The sequence below is a fragment of the Mobula hypostoma genome, chromosome 20 (genome assembly GCF_963921235.1).
Source record: "Mobula hypostoma chromosome 20, sMobHyp1.1, whole genome shotgun sequence".
Taxonomy (NCBI): Eukaryota; Metazoa; Chordata; class Chondrichthyes; order Myliobatiformes; family Myliobatidae; genus Mobula; species Mobula hypostoma.
In genome coordinates, this window is record NC_086116.1 from 20,972,957 (window position 1) to 20,992,968 (window position 20,012).

Below are 20,012 nucleotides of genomic sequence, written 5' to 3' on the forward strand. Positions count from 1 at the left end.
AATTGGCTTGGGCTCTGAATGATATCTGTATCAGCAGAAATGTTTTTAAATGTAATTAGAAATCACTTACATGTTGCATTTTTATGAGATTCAAATTTTATTAAAGATCCTAAGAACCCATTTTTGAGATATGATCAGAATCATAGTGTAGTGAATCATAATGTGATCTGGCTTATGTATATCTACTGATACACCATCAAATTGACCCTAGAATTCAAATGGGACAGGTGAAGCAGAATACAGCAATCAAATTGCATTTTGCAGTCTTCTGAAGTGTAAATCGTTCTTCAAGACACAGTTTAATAATTTTGAAGGACCTGACTGCTACTTGGTGCTCAGAAACCCATTAGTCCTTAATATGACCTTGCATTTTCCCCTCTTCTGCATTATATTTTCTTAGGAAATATCTTATAAAAGTGTTCCTTATTACCAAATCAAAATTATACTCAAATTACTGAACTGGTAGTGCCATGCCTAATTATGCGTTGAAATTTCACTGCATAAATTCATTCAAGTTATTTTAATCTTAGGACCAATGTCTCCAAGAGAAAGGCACATTCCAAATATTGACAGAAAGTGTTCCCTGTTGTGAAAATGGAGTGACATGTTCAAGAAATATCAAAATCTTGTTTGAGGTATGTATTTTGATCCATAACTACTAAGAGGAACTGCCAGTTGCTTGCAATGCCCATCATGAAATTATTCAGCTTGTTAAAACTGAGTTCTCTTTCAAATGTATTCTTACAGGGTAAAGAACTAATTTCATTGACAGAAAATGGAATAAAGGAGCTGCCTCTTGGCCAAAGCCAGTGCACAGATAACTTGTATACAATTCACACAGTTGGACTCTACTTAGTCTTGAAATTTTCCAATGGGATCACTGTGATCTGGGACAAACGTACAAGATTTTCAATCACACTGGATCCAAAATGGAAAGTAAGTGGGTGTGTAAATTAAAGTTTGCTGAGAAGCTTGAATAACATATAAAGCAAAAAATGCTTAATTTTAAATATATATGAAATTCAAAATTCATACAATAAGTTGAAAGAAATTAAAGAAATGTGTAAGAAAATCTGTAGTGTGGTAGACTATGCAGTAATAGCAGGGTTGGCCAGGACAGAATCCATGATATCAGTGCAGTAGTTTAAATAAGCTTTCATCTATTTAATATAATACTGTAGTGCTGAACAACATTTTTCCATGTACATGTGAGACAATATTGAAAATAAGAGAAAAAATTAATAACCTTGAGGTTTTTTATGTTCTTCTGTTCTTATGTAACTGGTTAATATTTAATGATTTATACTTTTGGGGTGGAGTTAGTAATCATTCAACAATCAAAGGATGGTGGTCAGAAATTGCTGGAGGGAGACCGAATTTGGTTAGCAGCTGAAAGTGAGGGAAAACAAATTATTACAACACATTTCATGAGTAGGAGTTAGAACCTGCTAAAACGGGATTGAGCACTGTGAATTTGCGGCTGAAAATTGCAGGGGTGAGGCTGGGAATGCTGCCAGTTCAAGAACAGCTCAAGAGCCTGGCTTAATGCCAAGAGGCTAGAAACAACAATGTGGGAAAGTAAAGAATATTTCTTTATTTGTATGTGTGCAAAGATTGTCACTCAGATTCACAAAGAGTATTTAGATATACAACATATAGCTTAAAATAACATAGGACAGAACAGCACCGGAACAGGATCTTTGGGCCTTGAGGTTTGCTGAACTAATTATGCCTATTTCTTTCAGTTCCATGTATAGATGTCCACTCTGATCTTCCAATTTCTATAGAAGCCCTTGGCATTCTCCTTCAACTTGTCTGCCAGAGCAACTTTATGCCTTCTTTTAGCCCTGATTTCTTATACTCCTCAAGTACCTAATTTGCACCTTCCCTGACTGTACCTGGTATGCAGCTCCTTCTTCTTAATCAGGGGCTCAATATCTCTCGAAAATTCAGGTCCCTAAACTTGTTATCTTGCCTTTTATTCTGACAGGAACATACAAACTCTGTAATCTCATAATTTCACTTTTAAAGGCCTTCCATTTACCAAGTACAACTTTGCCAAAAAACAACCTGTCCCAAAATACAGTTGCCAGATCCTTTATGATAACATCAAAATTGGCCTTTATCCAATTTAGAATCTCAGTCTGAGGACCAGACTTATCTTTCCCCATAATTATATTATGACCAATGGCACTATGATCACTAGATGCAAAATGATTCCCGACACAAACTTCTGTCACCTGCCCTATTTCATTCCCCAAAGGGAGATTTAGTATCACACTTCCTCGAGGTGGGACCTCTGCATGCTAATTAAGAAAACTTACTGAGACATTTAACAAACTCTATCTCACCCAAGCCTTTTACAGTATGGGAGTTCCAGTCAATATACGGAAAGTTAAAATTACCAACTATCACAACCTTGTTTCTTGGTCCTCTCAAGAAACTGTTCACCACTTCATAATTCTGCAAACTATTAACAGATAACGGAACACTCTTTGAAGCATTGACAATATTGTATTGATGCAAAGTCCACTTGATATTATATCTACTCTGTGGTTTCAGTAGCTCTTAGAACAGCTAGATACTCTGTGGTTGGGGAACGATGCTAGAAGAGGTGCATAAGGTCATATTTAAGTGTATAGAGGGAATGAAAAAGAAACAAATGAAGACAATAAATTGATAAACTCAGATTTGTAGTGCCTTACCTAACAGATCTGAAAGCACTTTACTGATCAATTCTGTGGAATGGCTTTGGTTTTGGATGAACTTCAAAAGAAGTATACAATAGAAATAATGATTTCAGAATAGTAACCATTACTTTGTTTCTCCAAGAATAAAGTTTGTGGCCTTTGTGGAAATTACAACGATAGCCTTGAAGATGACTTGACAACAAAGGGAAACTCCTTGGTAACCAGCTCTGTGGAATTTGGGAACAGTTGGAAGTCTATGCAGTATTGCTCTGATACAGTAAATCAAACTTTTCCATGTGATAACAACCCTTACTGTTTAGCATGGGCTCAGAAGAGATGCAACTTGATTAATAGTGCAGTCTTTCAAGCATGCCATAAAAGGGTAAGAGACTAAATAAATTTGAGATATAAAAATATTGTAAAATTTACCCAAAATTTCTGACATACTGGAACTTTATCAGGTTGATCCAATTCCATTTTATGATGCGTGTGTCCAAGAAGCTTGTGCCTGTGATAAGGAAGGAAAATATCTTGGCTTTTGTACTGCTGTTGCTGTGTATGCAGAGGCTTGTAACAAAGCTGATGTTTGCATTCGCTGGAGAAGTCCTGATCTCTGTCGTAAGTCTGAACTTAATTATTTTTTGCAGACAATGAATAAGATCCAAATGTTCACTAACTTAGCTTGGTTGCCTCCTACTTATTGAACGTACTGGCCAACATTTCACTTTAATGTTTTAATTTGGCACTCACTGCTGTTGCCTCGAGTCAATCTTGTAATAACATTAAGTAAATAAAGAACATGTAAATATAGAATATGTTATATCATATTCCCATCTTTTCTTTCATAGGGGGTAGAGCTGCTACATCAGAGCTCTAATAGATGGGGTGGAGGTTACATGTTCTCCCTGTGACACTAGGTTTCCTGTGGGTGCTCCGGTTTCCTTCCACAGCCTAAGGATATGCTGGACTGGCATGTTAATAAACTATGCTGTACTGTTCCAGCTATTTAAATAAATGGTAGAATCCAGGGGAAATCTTCAAGAACGTGAAGAGAATAAAACAATGGGATTTGTATTAATTGTAATGGATGGCTGGTGTGGACACAGCAGACTGTAGAACCTATCACTGTGTGTATGACTATGATAATCAGATCCCCTTTTTGAACATCAATTACTCACGGGCAATTGTTTCTGCACGTAATGATCAGTCACTTCAAAATGATCAACATCTGTGTCACTCTTTTTCTTCTTTAGAAAAGCCAATCAGCATTGCAGCACACCTTTAAAGTTTAATTCACCAAATAAAATATGTTCAGAACCTCAAACCAGACAGTATCTAGCCACTATGACAATCCACATGTCATCACAAACATTTAGCTTATCTGGTATCCTCAACTATTTGCTTTGTCCAAGATATCTGTAGACATTTATTTACGGTCTGAACTGCTACCATCCAGTCTCCATTGTTATTGCATCCCCTAGTACTCCAAAAAAATGCGAGTATCATTACAACTATCAATTTTGCTCCTGGTTAACACTATGTAACTGTGCAAAGCTTGCAGAGGAAAAGATTGTATCTCTTTTGCCTACCTCAAGACCACTTAGTAATTTGGACATAAACTTCTGCAGAGTAAAACTTCAGTGTCAATCAATGTCAGGATTTAAAATTCCCCCCAATGAAGTCCAACAGTCCAGCTAAGAGATGAATTTGTTTAAGTGGATTTGAACTGTGTTTGCTTTTGGAAATGAATGATTTAATAATCACATCTTAATATTATATTTCATACTACAGCTGTATACTGTGACTATTATAATACTCCTGGTAACTGCAGTTGGCACTATCAACCGTGTGGAACAATAACAGTAAGAACCTGCTCGGACCATTCCATTGGGAAGAAGTATTCAGCAGTTCTTGAAGGTATTATATTCAATACTTGGACATTTGAAACTTTTTAAAAGCATATTTATAAGTGAAGCACTCCGATTCTGTCCGCTGCTTAAGTCTAGGGAAGACAATCTCCAGCCCCGCCAAACGCGTGAGATTGAGGTGCAAACCCATCCCGTTTGTGTGGATGCTGCGTAATTTATTACCCTGTTACAAATAAGTGCCAAGAGTAACAGACAGTACACCGCTTACATGATTTAGCTTTATAATTCTTAATTTGACTAAAGGGTTAGTAAAGAAAGAGCAAAAAAAAAGAAAAAGGCCCATTTTAATGAAACAGTCTAATGTGCACAAGTTGGAGCTCATGGTTTCCCTTTCGCCGATCCTCCTTCGATCTCATCCTGGGCTTCGTCGAAACAGTCCCGCTCCGGGTTGAATCCTATGACCTCTTCTCTCCGGCATCTTCTCTCTTCTTCCCCTTAACAAAAGCCCCAAGCCCAACCCTCACCAGAGAAACATCTGCTTAATCCGGCCATCCTAGTTGGATGGCACACCATTCTCCTATCTCTTATCTTCAACAGTAACCCAAACAAGCTGCTTGCAGAGAACAGCAGAAAAATCAAATACAGAACAGCATAACAGTAAAAAAAAATATGAATCAGGGCATTATATACGTATGAAATTGTTTCTGATACACATTACTTAATTTTCGACAAATGATGTGTACATTTTGATGAAAATTTGTAACAATTAATAACGCACAAGTGAGGTGGCACAGTGGCGTAGTGCTTGCACAACCCTTTACAGTACCAGCACCTTGGGTTGAATTACCTCTGATGCTCTGATGGTTTCCTCCCATAGTCCAAAGATGTGCTGGTTGATAGGTTGTAAATTGTCCCATGATTAGACTAGGATACATTGGGGGATTTGCTGGGTGGCAGGCCTTGAAGGACCAGAAGGGGCTTTTCTACACTGCATCTCAATAAATAGATAAAACATAATAATTTTTAACTAATAGAATAGATGAAAGGAGACTAGTGAATGGTCTTAACTTTTGAGAAAGTCCAACCCAGAAGTTGGTCAATAGGTTAGAGTACAGGAGCACATGAATCAGTGGTAGTATACTGGCATAGATTAAATCTGGTTTTGGGACGAAAAAAAAACAAGAGTAGAAATAAACAAATCCTCCTCAGGTTGACCAGCAGTGACAAGAGGGACAGAGCATGTACCTGGTGTTGGGCTGTCTCTATTCTGATTTGGCTGAGGAAACTAAGTAACATTATTTCTAAGTTTACTGATGATTCCAAACTAGGTAAAATTATAATACATAGGAGGATGTAAGGAGGCTTCAGGGAGATAGGAACAAGCTGAATAAGTGGGTTAGATGGAACATGATATGCAAAAAAAAAAGAGATAAAATACTTTGCTGAACAAATCAGAAAATAGTGCATTTGGTAAATATTGAGAGAGATTGTGTTGATATTCAAAGGAACCTGGGTGTGGCTGTACCCAAGTCACTGAAGGCCACCATGTAAATGCAGCAAACCCTTAGAGGGCAAGTGGTATGTTAGTCTATACAGTGTGAGACATTGATTACAGCAGTAAGGAAGCATTGTTGTAATTATACAGTACTACAATTTCAAATATTACATGCACTTTTGATCTTAGCTAAGGAATGATTACTTACCATGGGGATGGGGATGGGGAAGAATGGTTGGGTCTGCAGAAATAAAACACCTTTACTCCAGAGATGGCAGGTTTTGTATTAGGAGAGGCTGAGTTGACTGAGGCTGCATTCTTTTGAGCTTAGAAGAATCCAACAGATCACTGAAACTTATAAAATCCTTATATGGTTTGCCAAGCTGGATTCAGGAGGATGTTTCCTTGAAGTTGAAAGTCTAGAACCAAGAAGAAGTTTAAGAGTAAGGTGTAGGCCATTTAGGACTGAGAGGAGAAAATAATGTAGTCATTCAGAACACCGTGAGCCATCGAAATCCTTTGGCTAAAGAGTGGTGGGGGCTAAACTATGCTCATTCAATACAGAGATTGAAAGATTTCTGGACATTAAGGGAATGGAATGATATAATGCCAGAGCTGGAAAAAGGCACTGAAGTAGAAGCTCAGGCCTGATTTCAATGAAATCAGGTTAGTTGGTCTAGTACCCCTACTTCTTACCTCTATAAAAGGAGACAAATCCTGATTATTACAATCACCGGACATAAAGAAGGAAACAAATAGCAAAACAGTGTCTTGAAACTTAATGATTATGCTCCAGCTCTTGCAAAATCTCTCTAGGATCTAAGTGGTTTATTTTAATTGAAGGGTTTCAATTATCTGAATTTTATCTGAATTTTGGTGCTGAGAGTCTAATTCATGTTTTCTGTATTTACTTCAAATATCTAGCATTCACAGTGTTCCTGTTTATCTTCATGGTGATTTTTACTTCTCAATGTTCAAGGTTGCTATGCCAATTGCCCAGAGAGTGCTCCTTATTTGGATGAAAATACGATGAGATGTGTTACATTACCTCGGTGCACATGCTATTATGATGGAAGAATATTGCAACCTGGTGAAAAAACAGCAAATGAATGCGAGGAATGGTAAAGTATTAAAAATAATGCATATTTCTTTTATCACTATTCTTCTGTGGAAAGCAAATATTATAATACAATCACAAACAAGAGAAAATCTGTAGATGCTGGAAATTCAAGCAATACATGCAAAATGCTGGAGGAACTCAACAGGCCCAGGAGTATTCTCAATGTTTCAGGCCAAGACCCTTCCTCAGGACTGGAGTACAGAAAATGAGGAGTCAGTGTTAGAAGGTGGGGGAAAGGGAGGAAGAAACACAAGCTTCTTGGTGAAACCAGGAAGTTGGGGGTGGGGGGGAGGTAAGGAACTGGGAAGCTGAATGGTAAAAGAGAAACTGGGCTGTTTAAGGGGGAATCTAACGGGAGAGGACAGAAGGCCATGGAAGATGGAAAATGGGGAGGAGCACCAGAGAGTGCAGCCAAGAAGATAAGGTGAGAGAGATGAAAGGGGATAGGGAATGGTGAAAGGGGCGGGGGGGGGGCTATTACTGGAAGTTAAGTTTGAGAAATCAATGTTCATGCCATCAAGTTGGAGGCTACCCAGACAGAATATAAGGTGTTGCTCCTTCAACTTGAGTGTGGACTCATTGTGACAGCAGAGGAGGCCATGGATTGACATGTCAGAATAGGAATGGGATGTGGAATTAAAATGGGTGGCCACAGGGAGATATCGCTTTTTCAGGCAGATGGAGTGTAGGTGCTCGGCGAAATGGTCTCCCAATCTACATTGGGTCTCACCGATATACAGGAGGCCAGACCAGGAGCACTGGATATAGTAGCTGAGCTCAAAAGACTGACAGGTGAAGTGCTGCCTCACTTGGAAGGACTGTTTGCGACCCTATGGCCTCCTCCCTCCTTCACCATTCCCCATCCCCTTTTCCCTCTCTCGCCTTATCTCCTTGCCCACACTCTCTGGTGTTCCTCCCCCTTTTCTTTCTTCCATGGTCTTCTGTTCTCTTTTATTAGATTCCCTCTTCTCCAGCCCTGTTACTCTTTCACCAATCAACTTCCCAGCTTTTTACTTCCCCCTCCCATTTTCACCTATCACCTTCTGTTTCTTCCTCCCATTCCCCACCCCCCCAACTCTGACTTCTCAGCTTTTTTCTCCAGTCCTAAGGAAGGCTCTTGGCCTGAAACATCGACCATACTGCTTTCCATTGATGCTGCCTGGCCTGCTGAGATCCTCCAGCATTTTGTGTGCACTATATCACAAAATGGGTCTTAAATCATTTATATACTTAACATTTTTCTTATTAATGTTGTAATATAGTTTCCTTTGAAAGCCGAGTTTCATTACCTTTTAAAGATGAAAGTTTTTCTTACAAGTTACTAATAAGCTAAGTTAAATTAAAAATATTTCTATTTGCTATTTACCAAATATAGATCAGTTTTTGTACTTTAAAACAAATTTAATAAAAATGCACCTTTTTCAGTCCATATCATCAGCTTGTAAAGTAGATACTACGATCATTAAAACATAAATTCAGCCAATAATAATCTGCCAATGAGCATGGGCCCTTTATCAATACTTCCTCCACTCCATCCCAAAATGACTTCAAAATCCTTACTTTTCCTTTAAAATATTTTAATCTTCTATTCCTTCAAATATCTTAGTTGTGTTCTTCCTGCTATTAATTTTCAATAGACAGTTGACCCTATTTATTCCAAATTGCTTCTTATCTGAAAGGAAATCCAAACTAAAGCTTCTTTATAATTAACATATCTACACTATAAAAGTTGTAAAGATTTTGCCAGTGATTTTAGAGTTTAAACTTACCTTCTCTTTCCTTCAGCAACCTAATGTCTATTTGTTGCCCATCATTTTGTAAACTGCGAATGTAAATCACTTTGGAATAATTTACTGATATTACATCTATTTGTTTAATTTACAGTATGTGCAATGAAGGAATAACTACATGCAGACGTAAGTAACTTCTTTCAGCATTTACTTGCTAACAAAATTAAATATGCAAAGAATCATCATCCTTTATTGTAGAATATTTTGTCTTATATTAATAGCATCAACAACTGATCTAAATGCTCTAAAAGACACTACATGTTCTGAACGTCCAAATGCAGCTACCAATTAAATCTGCAGGAAGAGGAAAATACAAATGTGTTGATATTACACCAGAGTCATTTCTTTTAAGTTCTTAGCCTTTATTTTGGTCCTCTATTTCTCCATCATTTTTGTTAATGATAAACAGTAAGGAATAAATAGTAATCATACTATAATTCTCAGGGTTTTATGTCATTATTAATCATTAATAACAAATTTTAGTCTGGTTATTATTTTAGAAAACATTACAAACTAATCAGGACTCCAGTTTTATTGTGTATGTGTTTATTATGACAGGAAGAACTACCACAACTGTAACACCAACAACAGTATCCACCACGTCATCAACAACAACAGTTTCTTCCACAGTGACCACAGGTAAAAGGATCCAGCTTTCTATTTTAATAAAGAAATCAGATTTGAAAATTAATAGCATGAATGTGGGCTTAATATTTCAATTCCATCAGTTCAAAGTGATACATATCTAACGGTGTCCAAAGTTAGAGTAGCCATGAACAATTGTGAATGAATGATTTACTCTTAATTAATGTTTGTGATTTTTTAATAATAAACATTGAAATACAAAAGGAATAAAACATGAATCAGTGTGCTTGGTTAAATTTTGGACATAATCCAGTCTAAAAGGAGTCAACATTCAGATTTTTCTACGTGTTTAAGGATTCCAATGTAAAATCGTATAGCACGTGCCTTACAGGATCTCCTGAGATTTAAGGAGATAGTAAGGACTGGTGAAGAAAGACTAATATGTGTTCCTCAATCCAAAAAAAAATGTGTAACTTTGCCTACCAAGGTGCATCTCCTCCAGCATCAGATCTACTGCTACACCACATGGTGGTGGCATCCATTAGTCTCCTGAGACCATGGATCTGCGCCTGGAAAGTCTCACTTCAGTCTGTGTTAGAGCAGCATCTGTTGTGGCTGTAAAGGCCCACACAGGAGTGACAGTCTCGGCTGCAGCGACTGCACTTGAAGGCGCTGCCCTCCAGTGTTGTCTTGGTGCTGTTTTTCCGACAAGTGCATTTTTCTTCAGCAGCAAGCCTCAGCTTCTCCTCTTTTTAGACCTCTGCGTAGTTCCAGACTCCAGTGAGAGCGATCACTTGCGATGTCCTCCCACCTCTCGATGTTCATTTTCAGTGACTTCATTTCTCTTTTGCAAACGTCTTTGAAACAAAGATGGGGCCGCCCTTGAGCTCTCTTGCCGGAGGCCAGTTTTCCGTAGGTCTTTTGGGATCCTCCCACTTGACATGCAGTTTACGTGGCCCAGCCAGCGGAGACGATGTTGTTGGAGCAGGGTGAAGAGGCTGGGTATCTGGGCACAGGCCAGGACCTCATTGTTGGTGACTCAGTCAGTCCATATGATGTCCAGGATGCGTCTCAGGCTGCGAAGGTGGAAGGCGTTGAGACGCCGCTCTTGTCTGTAGTAGAGGCTCCAGGTCTCGCTGCCGTAAAGAAGTGTGCTGAGGACGGAGGTCCTGTAGACTGTAATTTTGGTGTGCTTCGTCAGCTTTCTGTTCCCCCAGACTCTCTTTGTCAGCCTGGCGAATGTTGAGGCTGCTCGTCCGATCTGTCTGTTGATCTCCGGGTCTAGGGAGAGACTGTCCGTGATGGTGGAGCCAAGATATGTAAAATTGTGAACTACCTTCAGATCGTAGTTGTTGATGGTAATGGCAGGGGGGTGCTCAACGCCTTGGCCCAACATGTTGGTTTTCTTCAGGCTGATGGTCAAGCTGAAGTCCTGGCAGGCCCTTGAGAAGCTGTCCATGAGGCGCTGCAGCTTCTCTTCAGAGTGTGTTGCCAGTGCCGCATTGTCTGCAAACAACATGTCCCTGATGAGTACTTCATGAACCTTGGTCTTTGCCCTCAGCCGGGACAGACTGAGCAGCCTCCCCGTCCGATCTGATGTGGAGGTGGACCCCATCAGTTGATGTTCAAAAGGCGTGCTTCAGCATGAGTGTGAAGAAGATGCCAAATAGGGTGGGGGCAAGCACACAGCCCTGCTTCACACCGCTGCGGATGTTGAAGGCCTCTGAGGAAGAGCTGTCAAACTGAACGACGCCTTCCATGTCTGTGTGGAATGACTGAACTACCCTGAGGAGCCTCGGGGGACAACCAATCCTGATTTTGAACAGGCCGTCTCTGCTCACAAGGTCGAAGGCCTTCATAAGGTCAATGAAAGCGACGTAGAGTGGTTGTCTTTGCTCTCTGCATTTCTCTTGTAGCTGTCGAAGGGAGAAGATCATGTCGATTGTGGAGCATTCTGACCTGAAACCGCACTGAGACTCGGGATATACCCTTTCGGCTATTTTCTGCAATCTGTTCAGGACCACGCGGGCAAAGACCTTCCCAACGATACTTAGCAAGGAGATTCCCCTGTAGTTGTTACAGTCGCTTCTGTCCCCTTTGTTCTTATATATGGTGACAATGTTGCAGTCTCTCATGTCTTGCGGCACTGTTCCCTCTATCCAGCACTAGCACAGTTGTTCGTGCAGGTGGTTTAGCAGGACACCCTTTGCGCATTTGATGGCCTCTGGTGGAATGCCATCCAATCCTGGTGCCTTCCCAGTGGGCAGGCTGTCGATGGCTTTACTCAGCTCTTCGGCAGTCGGCAATGCATCAAGTTCCTCCACGACAGGCAGGCATTCCACGGCATCTAGTGCGCTGTCCGAGATGCTATTTTCTCTGGAGAAGAGTTCAGAGTAATGCTCCACCGATCTCTCCCTCTGCTTGCCTTTGTCATCGATGGTCTCACGTTACGGTTTTCAATGGTGCTGTCTTGCTGTGGGTTGGCCTGATGGCTTTCTTGATCCCCTCGTACACTCCACGGATGTTGCCTGTGTCAAATGATAACTGAATGCTTTCGCATAGTTGTAGCCAGTAGTCATTTGCACAGCGTCTGGCTGTTTCCTGGGCCTTGCTTCTTGCTGTCCTTAGCGCTTGCAGTGTTGCCTGGGTGGGGTGGCATTTGTGCTCTAGTAGTGCAACATGATTTACCTCGATGACAGCAGTGAGCTTACTTGAGCTCGCTTCAAACCAGTCCTGTGTCTTGCCCCGTTTCTTCCCGAAGGCCTTGAGTGCAGTGCTGTGGATAGTGTCCCCGAGAGAGTCCCATCTCTGCTGAGCATCTCCTTCTGGTGGGTCTGCAAGGAGAGCATCCTCCAGTGACTTGATGAACTCTGCAGCTTTGTCTGGGTGTTGTGTCTTACTGGCATCGATGCGCTGCTTGCCTGGAGGCTTGGCGCAGTGCATCTTCTTCGGCTGAAGCTTACAGGACCACAGAAAAGCAACTATTGGTATCAAAGGCACCCCGATATCTTACATTTTTAAGGAATATCTAGGAATGTACACATAATTGCAATTTCTAATTGTTGATCTGGATTGGAGACTCATATTGAACTACAATGATTAGGCTAAAGGTAAATATTGCAGTATCACATCACAGGTCTGAAATAAATAAGTGTTGAGTTAGAAAAAAAAGCACTGTTGGGATATTTTGTCTTTCAGCTAAGATATATGACACTCAGTTTCCTATCTCAACTTACATCAAAATTTCATAATACATTGTCTATTTATAAGACATCTGCAGATATTGAGCACATCAGTTTCATGTAAGTCAAATCATGTGCGTTTCATGGTAACTTGCAATAATATATCAAATCTCACTTTGATTATGATATTTCCTTTTTGAAATAGTTGCCCAAAATAACTGCTTAACTATGTCACAATTTGGTTAAAAAATATTAGACCAATGTATGATGGAAACTTCCAAAAGCATAGGATACTAACCAAAATTAAATTAGTTAATTGTCTTCATAAGAAAAACACCAACAACATCAACAACAGGGACGGCTTCCAGTACTACATCAGCTTACTAATAACACTTCTCAAAAGAACTCTCCTCTCCTTCCCTTCAGCAACTCTCTGCTGGATTTCATGACATTGCATTAAATCTAACTTCAGCAACAGTTGTTCATATTTCCTCTGAATAAAATTACAACCTCTCACTGTGAAAATATTAGAATAGCTTATGAATTGACTAAGTGGCTTGTGGGATCACACTGTACACAGTCTTTTCAACCGCAGCAAGAAGCATGGATCACTTTGGTGGACACAAAAACTAAATTTCAGTACAGTGGTCTTTCCATCCTAAAAACATGCTGAGGATAGTTAATAATAGATTAATAATTATTAACAAGATAGTTAATAATAGATTTCTGAATATAGTACATTGCCCAGTAACAGCTGAAAACTATACCGATGAAGGGATAGATTGTTCCTTTCTTGGGGAATGCAGCTCCAACTTTTCAGACTCAGTCAGTGAAATAGATTGTTTACCCGGCTCTTCCCAAAACCCCTTCACACCTTCTCACTGGTCAATGTAATAAGTATCTATTTAGAATTGCATGAAAATATTCTTAACATATTCATATACTCAGAGATGACACACTTACTAAATGGTGGGCATTAGAACATTATCAAAACAGGAATTGATTGGTCCCACAAAATAATCTGGATATGGCTTCCGCAACAGTACTTGATAAATTCAAACCGGTCTGACTCATATTTCAACCTTCCTGATCCAGCTGAAACACAATTGTACTTTTTATCCAGGAACAACATCATCAACAACAGGTACAACTGTGTCCACTACCAGTTCCACAGCAGGTAAGGAAAATTTGTTCAGTAATTATAAGTGAATTTTAAGACACTGAGTTGCTAGTTCTAATACATCTCACATCTATTTGGAAATTTTCTTTAAAACTATTTCTGCTGTGAATACAGATTTCAGTCACTCACATTTTAGCTCAAAATTATAGGACCAAGTTATTGTGAAATCTCAAAAAAAAGAGGAAATATGGAGGATTTTAGCTGGTGTTCTTGTCTGACTTTGATACAGTCAGGAGCAACAATGAAAATTTGCCTGCCATATTTTACAATAATATCATTTTCTTTCATTAGAAACAACACCAACGACATCAACAACAGAAACCACAGTCAGTACCACATCAGGTGAGTAATATCATTTGCAAACCATTCCTTTCTACTTCACAACTTCTCTGCTGGATATCACAACATTCCATTAAATTTAACTTCAGGAACAGTCAGTTATATTTCTTTTGAATAAAATTACAACTCTCACTGCAAAATTTTGGGAAAGCTTATGAATTTACCAGGTGCCTTGAGTGATCACACTGCCCTCAGCATTTTCGAAAGCAGCAATGAGCGTGGCAGACTTTGATGGACACTAAAACTAAATTTCGGTGCCAATGATTTTTCAACTTCTCAGACTCAGTCAGTTAGGAGATTGTTTATCCTTCTCTTCCAAAAATCCACTTCACACTTTCACACCCTTATATGTCATAAATATCCATTTAGAATTGCATTGAAATATTCTATAAATATTCCTACACCCACAGATGACTTGCTCTCCAAATGGGGTGCATAAGATCATTGTCAAAACAGGAATCAATTGGACCCTTAACATAATCTGGTTACATATTCCTCAATAGAGTTCGATAATTTCAAGCCAATCTTATTAATCTTTCCTGACTCATACCAAAAGTTACACCTTGCTCTTGGTACCTAACATACCTGATAGAGATGGAACACAATTGGACTTTTTCCTACAGGAACAACCACATCAATAACAGGTACAATTGTGTCCACCACAAGTTCCACAACAGGTAAGGAGAGTGCCTTCAGTAAAGAATACAAAATCTTACAACAATGAGTGCATACCTCTAGAATTTCACCTCTATTATGACAGTTCATGTTTTAACATATTTCAATATAAATGCATAAGATATAAGATAAAATATTACACCAAAGTGCTTGAATAACATTGGCAATGGACTGTATTGGTAACTATATTGGTAACTTATCACGGTCTTCAATACATTCTGCCGCAACAACCAAGCAATGAATGCCTAGGTTAAATATAATATGCCTTTCTTTCGTTAGAAACAACATCAACAGGGACCACAGCCAGCACCATATCAGGTTAGCAATAACCTGTTTGCAAGCCATTCTCTTCTACTTCAGCACCTCTCTGCTGGAGATAATAACATTGCATTAAATCTAAAATCAGGAACAGTCTGTTATATTTCTTCTGAATAAAATTACAATATTTCACTGTGAAAACTGAGAAAAAGCTTCTGCATTGATAAGGTGCCTTGTGGGATCAGACTGCACTCAGTATTTTCAACATTAGCAATGGCACACTTTAACGGTTACGTAAACAAAATGTCAGTGCCAATACCTTCTTCATAAAATATCCTCTCCCGCCAAGAAACATGCTAAGGATGTTTAATAAAAACTATATTATTGAATATAACACATTGCCCAGAAACCACTGAATATTATGCAAACAACGAGATGAAAGGTTCCTTCCTCAGCGAAATTACCTCCAACTTCTCGGACTCAATCAATGAAGGAGGTTGTTTAATCTTGTGTTCCCAAAATTAGCGTAAACCCTTTGCACCATCCATATCATTAAAATCTTTTCTAAATTGTAGAAAACTGTTCTGAATATATTCATATACTCATCGATGACATGCTCACGAAATGGTATGCGTTAGATCATCAACAAAACAAGAATTGATTGGTCTTTTAAAATAAACTGGTTACGGTTTCCTCAACAGTGCCTGATAAATTCAAGCCAGTCTGATCCATATTTGCTGATTCTTTCCAAAAATGACCTTTTGCTCTTGGTTTGTTAAGCTTCCTGATCCAGCTGAAACACATATACTTTTTTTCCAGGAACAACATCATCAACAACAGGAACGACTGTGTCCACCACAAGTTCCACAACAGGTAAGGAAAGCCCTTTCAGTAAACATCACAAAAACTTACAACAATATGTGGATGCCTGTAATAAATTTCACATCTATTCTGACAGTTCATTTTTTTAACATGGTTGTTCAAAATAAATGCATAAGATTGTCACACATTTTGCATCAAAAATATTAGACTAAAGTTGATAATGGACAGTAATTAAATTGGTGACTTGCTACTCCCTTCGATAGACTCTGCTGTAACAAATACCACTTTGATTGCCTCGATTGAATAAAATATACTGTTCTTTCGTTAGAAACAACACCAACAACATCAACAACAGGGACCACTGTCAGTACTACATCAGGTGAGTAATAACACTTTTGTAAACCATTCCCTTCTACTTCAGCACCTCTCTAATGCGTAAAACAACATTGCATTAAATCTAACTTCAGGAATAGTTAATTTTCTCTGTTCTGAATAAAGTTACAACATCACACTGTAAAAAATATTGACAGAGCTTCTGAACTGACCAGGGTACTTTGTGGGATTACACTGACTTCACTATTTTCAAAAGCAGCAATGAACATGGCACACTCTGGTGGACATGCAAACTAAATTTCAGTCCCAATAATTTTCCAGCAAAGAGTCCTCTCCCTCTTAGAAACAAGCAGGGGATGTTGAATAACAGCTAGGAGTCTGAATATGCCTGCTAACTACTGAAAACCATATTTATAAAGAGTTGCAATGTTCATTCCTCAGCGAATGCACCTCTAACTTCTCAGACTCGATCAGTAAAGGAGATTGTTTATCCTTCTCTTCAAAAAACTTGCTTCACAGATTTGCACTTGTCCATATCCAAGATATCCATTCAGAATAGCATTGAAATATTCGGAGTATATTCCTGCACCTAGAGATAATGTGCTTTCCAAATGGGGTGCATTAGATCACTGTTAAAACAGGAATCAATTGGACCCTTAATAGAACCTGGTTATGTATTCCTCAATAGAAATCAATTAAATTCAAGCCAGTTTAACTATTCTTTGCTTACTTATACCAAAAGTGACCCCTTGCAGGTAAGGTAAGGAAAGCCCTTTCAGTAAACATCACAAAAACCTACGACAATATGTGCATGCCTGTAGTAAATTTCACCTCTATTACAACAGTTCATTTTTTAATATATTTAGATTAAACATCCCAAAATTCCCTTCACACCTTCTCACCACTCCATGTAATAAACATCGACTTAGGATTGCAAGAAAATTTATCAAATATATTCAAAGACTCATCGATGATATGCTTACTAAATGGTGTGTATTGGAATATTGACAAAACAGGAATCGATTGGTCCCTATGGTTTCCTCAACAGTAAATGAAAAATTCAACCAGTCTGATTCATATTTGCTGATACATATTTTTAAGCTTCCTAATTCAGCTGATACTGAATGCACTTTTTCTCCAGGAACAACATCATCAACAACTGGAACTACTGTGTCCACCACCAGTTCCACAACAGGTAAGGAATATTCTTCCAGTAAGTATAAACTAGCTTTAAGACAATGACTTGACACTTCTCCGACAGATCACACCTAGTCGACAATTTTCTTTGATACCATTTTTGCTGCGAATACAGATTTCAGTCTCTCACACTTTAGCTCAAAATCATTAGACCAAGTTATTGTGAAATCTGAAAAAAAAATTGAGGAAATGTGAAGGATTTTAGCTGGTGTTGTTCTCTATCATCGATACAATCATGGCAACACTTAAAGTTTGCCTGCCATACTTTACAATGATATTCTTTTCTTTCATTAGAAACAACACAAACAACAACTACAACAGCGACCACAGTTAGTACCACATCAGGTTAATAATATAACATTTCTCAGAAAACCAACCATTACATTCACCTTCTGCAGCTGATTGGTAGATTCAATGATGTTGAACTGCACATAACATATGGAAGAATCAATCAGAATCAGAATCACAATCACATTTATTATCAGTGGCATGTGACGTGAGATTTGTTAACCGAGCAGCAGCAGTTCAATGTAATACATAATATACAAGAAAAAAACAAAATAAAGTAATAATAATAATAACAATAAACAAGTAAATGAATTAGAGTATATGTATATTGAATAGGTTAAAATCGTAATTGGATGGCAGAGGGGAAGGAGCTGTTCCTGAATCGCTGAGTGTGTGCCTTCAGGGTTCGCTACCTCCTACCTGATGGTAACAATGAGAAAAGGACATGCCCTGAGTGCTGGAGGTTCTTAATAATGGACGCTGCCTTTCTGAGATACTGCTCCGTGAAGATGTCCTGGGTACTATGTAGGGAGCTGACTAAATTTATAACCCTCTGCAGTTTCTTTCCATCCTGTGCAGTAGCCCTTTCATACCAGACAATGATGCAGCCTGTCAGAATGCTCTCCACAATACATCTATAGAAGTTTTTGAGTGTATTTGTTGACAAACCGAATCTCTTCAAACACCTAATGGAAGTATAGCCGCTGTCTTTCCTTCTTTATAGCTCCACTGATATGTTGGGACCAGGTTAGATCCTCAGAAATCTTGACAACCAGCAACTTGAGCAGTCTCTCCCCTTCTGATTCCTTCATCTTACCCCTCCGGAAGTTCACAATCAGCTCTTTCGTCTTACTGATGTTGACTGCCAGGTTGTTGCTATGGCACCACTCCACTAGTTGGCATATCTCACTCCTGTACATGCTCTTATCACCATCTGAGATTGTATCATCAGCAAATTTATGGACGGTATTCGAGCTATGCCCAGCCACACAGTCATGTGCATATAGAGAACAGAGCAGTGGGCTAAGCACACACCCCTGAGGTGTGCCAGTGTGAGCATCAACGAGGAGAAGATGTTATCACCAATCCATATGGACTGTGGTCTTCTGGTTAGGAAGTCGAGGATCCAATTGCATAGGGAGGTACAGAGGCCCAGGTTCTGAAACTTCTCAATCAGGATTGTGGGAATGATGTATTATATAGAAAGCTATGGTCAATGAACTGTATCCTGACATAGATGTTTGTGTTGTCCAGGTAGTCTAAAGCCATGTGAAGAACAATTGAGATTGCGTCTGCCATTGACCTATTGTGGCGATAGTCAAATTATAATGGGTCCAGGTCCTTGCTGAGGCAAGAGTTCAGTCTTGTCATGACCAACCTCTCAAAGCATTTTATCATTGTAGATGTGAGTGCTACTGGGCGATAGTCATTAAGGCAGCTCACATTATTCTTCTGAGACACTGGTATATTTGTTGCCTTTTTGAAGCAAGTAGGAACTTCCGCCCATAGCAGTGAGAGGTTGAAAATGTCTTTGATTCATCCCGTCAGTTGGTTGGTACAGGTTTTCAGAGCCTTACCAGGTACTCCATCGCGACCTTCCAACTTGCGAGGGTTCACTCTCTTTAAGGACAGCCTAACATCAGCTTCCAAAACAGAGATCACAAGGTCATAAGGTGCGGAAGGGATCTTAACAGCTGCAGCTGTGTTTTCCCTTTCAAAGCGGGAATAGAAGGCATTGAGTTCATTTGGTAGTGAAGCATCGCTGTCATTCATGCTATTAGGTTTCGCTTTGTAGAAAGTAATGTCTTGCAAACCCTGCCAGGGTTGTTGTGCATCCGATCTCACATCCAACCTCATTCAAAATTGTCTCTTCGCCCTTGAAAAGGCCTCTGAAAATCATACCTGGTTTTCCGGTCTAGGCCTAGATTGCCAGATTTGAAAACCACGGATCTAGCCTTCAAATACCTCCTGGTTCCACCACGGCTCTTGGTTTGGGAATGTCTTGGTAGGCACACACTCATCCATACAGGTTTTAGTGAAGTCGATAACAATTGCAGCATACCCATACAGTTTTGAAGATGAATCCCTGAATATAGTCCAGTCCACCAATTCAGAGCAGTAAGCACCCCTGTGCTTCCCTTGTCTATACCTTCTTGGCCCTCACTACTAGTGCTGCAGTCTTCAGTCTCT

General features: G+C 39.3%; 1 protein-coding gene across 1 annotated transcript in view; it reads left to right on the forward strand.

The window, feature by feature from the left end:
- LOC134359593 (mucin-19-like) overlaps positions 1-20,012 on the forward strand; it is a 73,947-nt gene that overhangs the window by 27,526 nt on the left and 26,409 nt on the right. The window contains exons 23-35 of the mRNA XM_063073090.1: positions 531-635; positions 748-936; positions 2,833-3,072; positions 3,152-3,308; positions 4,482-4,607; positions 7,033-7,174; positions 9,058-9,089; positions 9,522-9,602; positions 13,854-13,907; positions 14,202-14,252; positions 16,002-16,055; positions 16,333-16,383; positions 17,479-17,532. Of these exons, the coding sequence (XP_062929160.1) occupies positions 531-635; positions 748-936; positions 2,833-3,072; positions 3,152-3,308; positions 4,482-4,607; positions 7,033-7,174; positions 9,058-9,089; positions 9,522-9,602; positions 13,854-13,907; positions 14,202-14,252; positions 16,002-16,055; positions 16,333-16,383; positions 17,479-17,532 (1,336 nt within the window). The remainder of the gene's footprint in view (positions 1-530; positions 636-747; positions 937-2,832; positions 3,073-3,151; positions 3,309-4,481; positions 4,608-7,032; positions 7,175-9,057; positions 9,090-9,521; positions 9,603-13,853; positions 13,908-14,201; positions 14,253-16,001; positions 16,056-16,332; positions 16,384-17,478; positions 17,533-20,012) is intronic.